Raw genomic sequence first — 5,559 nt, 5'->3', positions numbered from 1 at the left:
TGGAACTAGCTCTGTAGACCAGGCTGGTCTCGAACTCACAGAGATTCGCCTGCCTCTGCCTCCCGAGTGCTGGGATTAAAGGTGTGCGCCACCATTGCCCGGCGCTGTTTCTTACTCTTTCCAGCCCCTCTTCCCTTGTTCACTGGTCTCCAGTCACATGGACCTTCTTCGTTTGGTTTGGGTTTGGTTTTGACACAGGGTCTCTCCATGTAGCCCTGGCTGGTCTTGAACTCTTGGTTCATGCGATCTTCTTGCCTCGCTCCTGTTTGCCACCGTGCCTGGCCTGCTGTTCTTGCTAAAATAAATCAAGCTTGGCTCTGCCTTGAAGCCTTGACGCTTGCTGTTCCTTCTGCTCAAAATGCTCTTCCCGATGACCTGTGCATGGCCACCGTCATGCCTGCTGGTTACTCATTGTGTACTTCTGTATCCCAATAGGAGGTACACCTGCTCCTTAGAGTAACTGGGCGGCTCTTCTCCAGGCGTGAGCGAGGTCTGAAAGCCTCAGGTTATCTTATCGCGCAGATAACCAGAGGTATAAATCAAACTGGGACTACGGCTGGCCAACAGTCGGGGCTTGCACACCGCCTGTGCACACATGGTGTTTTCTTCTCCTTGCAGGTTATTTTCAGAGCTCTGTCACCACCGTATGACGTAGAAAACCCTTACAGTGCCAAAGTTCAGGAGCAGCTGAAGATCACCAACCTCCGCGTGCAGCTGCTCAAGCGACAGCCCTGCCCTTGTCAGGGAAACGACTTGAACGCAAAGCCTCAACATTTCACACACTATGCAATCTATGACTTCATCGTCAAGGGCAGCTGCTTCTGCAATGGCCACGCTGATCAGTGTGTACCTGTGGATGGCTTCAGACCCGTCAAGGCCCCGGGAGCGTTCCATGTGGTAGGTTAAAAAAAAAAATAAATACCCATAAGTTACCTTTGGCTTTGGGGACCATAGTCTAAGTCCCCTGAGTTGATATCTGCCTAACAGTGTTTCTTTCTTCTTCCTTGCTATCCACTCCTCTGACTCTACTCAACTCATGAAGAGCTATTAACTTGGTTCTGAAGCTTCAATTTTGGAATAATAGTCAAGTATGATAACTAGATTCCTTGGGGAATATCATATGCCATGACCTTTGTATCTAAAGTGTAATGTGAGCAGGATTGAGAAGTTAGCATGATCACACACAAGCCACCTTTGGCTTCAGGAAGTAGGGACCACCGGTATGGAGAGAGGAAAACTAGATCCTCAGTTCAGTGTCTGGTGGCTTTGCGGTCCATCAATAGGTCAGACAGCAATACACTGCGAGAAGCAACCTGAACTCCCATCACCCGAAGGCAGAGCAAACCTCTCCTGCTTCCATGCTCTCAGAACACAGACATGTAGATGGAGTCCACTCATTTGTTCTTGGTCGCCCAGACCCGAAATAATCACACAGAAACTATATTATCTGCAATAATGTTTGCAATAGCTTAAGCTTATTGTTAACTAGCTCTTGTATCTTAAATTAATCCATCTCTATTAATCTGTGTATTATCATGAGGTCGTGGCCTGCCGGCAAAGTTCCACCATCCAGGGTCCGGCTCCTGTGGTGGCAACATGGTGTCTCCCTGACTCCACCTACTCTCTCCTCCTCTATCTGCTTGGAACTCTCGCTTTGCCCTGCTCTGTGCTGTGAGAGGCCCAAAGAAGCTTCTTTATTAACCTGGTATTCACAGCAGACAGAGGGGAATCCCACATCACAGACGTATGTCTTCCACCTATTTCCCTGCAATGCTGCTCGTCTCCCTTTGAGACTGTAACTTCCTGAGGCCAGGGGATGTGGGTTTAGGGTACCCACCTCCTCAGGACCCAGCAGTTACCTGAACTGGACACACAGGTGCACAGTAAGTGAAAATTAGAACTCAGGTATTTGTAAATCGGCATTGATTGCCTTCGCTTATCTTCCAAAACAGAAAAGCTCTCGGACATCAATCACTTCAGAACTATGGGTGGGGATTAGAAGAAGAAGAAAAAAACAAACAAACAACTAAAACTAAGTAGAAAATGCTTCTTTTTTTTTAACTTAACATTTTTCTTTACCTTTTGAAATTAATTTTTAGCTACCATACAAAGTAACGGATTTCACTGGGGTGTTTTCACACTTGCCTGTCATTTTACTTTGGGTTTATTCAGCCCCCACCCTCCACCCCACCCCACCCCTCCCCTCCCCTCTTGCCATCTCCCCTTCCCAGAAGTCCCTTTCATGTCACATTCTTTCTATTACCTTCTCTTTAGAGCACCCAAATAGCACCCTTTCTGCTCTCCTGTCCACACACACACACACACACACACACACACACACACGCATAAATACATACTGTGTATGCATGCATATATAGATCTAAACCTAGATTCTGCACAGGAGATGATACATGCTATCTTCATGAGTGTGCCTTACTTTAATTTGACATAACGATCTCTGCCGCCATCCACTCTTTTTGCAAATGCCACCATCTCATCCTTACAGCCCAGCTGCTCATGGTCCTCCAGGCTGGCTAGTCAGACCCTGCATGCACTCCTTTCTTTAATTCTACACATCCCCAAGCAAAGCAAAAGAAGTAACAGCAGCAATGACCAACAAAATGGAAGAGACTTACATTAAGAAGGCTTGAGGAACTTGGGCGTGGACGGTGTAAGGGAGGCTGAGCCAGGAATACTGCAAGTTCAAGGTCAGCCTGGGCTACTTAGCAAGACCTTGTCTCAAAACAAAACAACTCCGAGTATCTATAGGATATCACGTAAAGGGTAGAGCCTACAGTTTCTTCTTTATCTTGGTCCTGATGTAGGGCAGATCGTGAACTGGTTACCCAGCAGGACACCGTATGCTAACAGGGTGGAGTTGCTAGGGTAACTCAGATGATTAGGAGATTGGCCAGAGAGTGATAGCAATGATTACCTCTAAGAGTGAGTTCAGGTCTCCCCAGATTGCAGCTTTCATGAGCCAGTAGTTACTAGTTTCTAGGCCGGGAAAGACTTTTGAAATAATACTGCAGCAAACAAAGAGTGGAATAGTTTTGTGGATCTCAGTTAACTTTGTTCCGGGATGGTTCAAATACAAATGACCCAGAGAGTCTAGATATGAGTAACTACTCCAGCAGGGAAGGGATACCCAGCAGCCAAACGTGGTCGTCAACAAAGTTCAGACCTGAGACCTGCACAATCAGGTCACATGAGAGGGAAAGAAAAGCTCATAAAGTTATAAGCACCTTTGTGACTTGTGTGGGGACCACATTTATAGGTAGAGCAGAATGCAGGGCTGCCCGTGGGCTGCAAGACGGACATGTGTCAACCAGAAAGCATGGTGGACAAGTGTCAACCAGAGTGCTCATAAATCTCGGCGAGTTATGGCAAGGTGCACAGGCCTTTTCTTCCCTCAGTGTCTTGTTCTCCGAGCCATGCAGAGTCCTGAGCAAGAGGGCATAAGCCTTGAGCCTTGAGGCCCCCAGCACATGGCACCGAAGGGGTCCTCAAAGAGTATTTGTGGAGTGACTGACCTATTAAACAGCTGAGTACCCCTTACCAACTACTGAGTTGCTGGAGTCGAACGCTCACGCGCATGCATTTGGAAGCAGTTATTTCTTTTTCTTTTATTATTATTATTTATTTATTTTTTTTTTTGGTTTTTTCGAGACAGGGTTTCTCTGTGGTTTTGGAGCCTGTCCTGGAACTAGCTCTTGTAGACCAGGCTGGTCTCGAACTCACAGAGATCCGCCTGCCTCTGCCTCCCGAGTGCTGGGATTAAAGGCGTGCGCCACCACCGCCCGGCTTTCTTTTTCTTTTAAACAGAGGTCATCCGACTGCAAACTTTCAAAGAAACCTTCGACAAGGTTTTCTTCATCCTGCCTGGAATCCATAAGGGAAAATTACTCAAACTTAATGATTTTTTTCCTTAAATATAGAAACCTTAAAGTATAATTATTCTAGACAGTATCCTGTCACCCAGAGAATTATCAAACAATAAAAGGAATGGATAACTGACCAAGGGAAGTCAGAATCCGGGTCAAAAGGATGTAGAGTGAGAGCCCCGTTCTATGGGAAGATCCTGCGCAATGGAAGCCTCATTTCCTGGCTGGTCTCAGGCTACTTCGAAGTTGAAATCAATTTAATTTTCCAACGGTCCTAGTTTCTGGCATCTCTGCAGGCTGAGCTTCCCCACAGCGGGGTAGCTGAACTAAGCGTGTTCCTGACTGAACCAGGGCAGGTCAAGTCAAGCCTGGAGCTAGCACCAGAAAGAGAGTAGAACCCAAGACAAGTGGCCAGGACTGCCAGTCTTTGGGGATCTGGCTTCCCAAGGATCTTTGCCCTGGTCCTTAGAACCAGAAAAACGTATAATTACTTAGCACGGAAATGGTTGAATGCAATCTTATTTTATTTTTCTGGATTTGTGAGGAGTCAGTGGTATAGGCTGAGTGTTGCTTATCTGGAATACTTGAGACTAGAAATATTCGGGATTTTTAGAAAGTCCACATATATGTGATAAGGTTTTCCTGGGAATGGAGTCTGAATCCAAACATGAAATTCATTTGTGTTTAATGTGGACCTTGTACACAGAGTGTGAAGATAACTTAATACAATAGTTGTGGTGCATCCATGTTTTGGCTATGACCCATCACATAAGTGTGAAATTTTGCCCTTGAGCTCTCTTAATGGTGTCCAGAAAGTCCTGGATTTGGGATTTCAGAAAATCCAGGACTTTTGATTAGGGGTGTTTAACTGGCTTTAAATTCGGAAAAGGGGGCGGAGGAAATGGCTCAGTTGCCTAGCTGTTAGCTGTGTAAGTACGGGAGCCTGAGTTTCCATCTCTAGGGTCCATGTGAGAAGCCAGCCTGGGTGGCTCACATCTGTAATCCTATAACTGGGAGGCGCTGAGACAGGAGGATCTCTAAACCTCACTGGCCAAGCAATGCAGCTGAATCACTGAGTTCTGGGGTAAGGGACTGACTCAAAACTAAGGTAGAACGAGGAAGACATCCAATGTTGACCTCTGGCCTCCACATTTGTGCACATGTCTGCACATACATGAACACTTACACCACACACATACAAAACCTAAATCTGGAAATGGTTGCCACTTTTGACTTGCTGCATTCTCCTTAGATTGCTTAGCTGAGCGAAATGCACATTAGAAGACTAATCCTTGTGCTCAGTTACACAGACGACGGTCAACTGTCATCCCATGTGTGCATGTTTGTCAACACTATTTCATATATGAACGTGACTTATGACAGCTGGATTAACAACTTAGGACTTCAGAGTGATGTCTGGCCTCTTATGAAATGCTATTCTTTTATAGGTCACCTTATTATAGGCATGTTCATATAAGTGTGGATCTTTTCATAGGTATGTTCCTATAAGTATGACTCTTTTCATAGGTGTGTTCATAGAAGTGTGACTCTTTTCATAGGCGTGTTCATATAAGTGTGGATCTTTTCATAGGTGTGTTCATGGAAGTGTGACTCTTTTCATAGGTATGTTCATGAAAGTGTGACTCTTGTCATAGGTGTGTTCATGGAAGTGTGA

At 45.7% G+C, this 5,559-nt stretch overlaps 1 protein-coding gene across 2 annotated transcripts in view; it reads left to right on the top strand.

Annotated features, from left to right (window-relative positions):
- Positions 1–5,559, top strand: part of Ntn4 (netrin 4) — a 100,328-nt gene that overhangs the window by 38,169 nt on the left and 56,600 nt on the right. For both annotated transcript variants that reach the window (XM_013350405.2, XM_005358155.2), the window contains exon 3: positions 619–897. In XM_013350405.2, coding sequence (XP_013205859.1) covers positions 619–897 — 279 coding nt within the window. The remainder of the gene's footprint in view (positions 1–618; positions 898–5,559) is intronic.

This window comes from Microtus ochrogaster, chromosome 24 (genome assembly GCF_000317375.1).
Source record: "Microtus ochrogaster isolate Prairie Vole_2 chromosome 24, MicOch1.0, whole genome shotgun sequence".
NCBI classification, from domain to species: domain Eukaryota; kingdom Metazoa; phylum Chordata; class Mammalia; order Rodentia; family Cricetidae; genus Microtus; species Microtus ochrogaster.
This window is presented reverse-complemented; position numbering and strand designations above follow the sequence as displayed.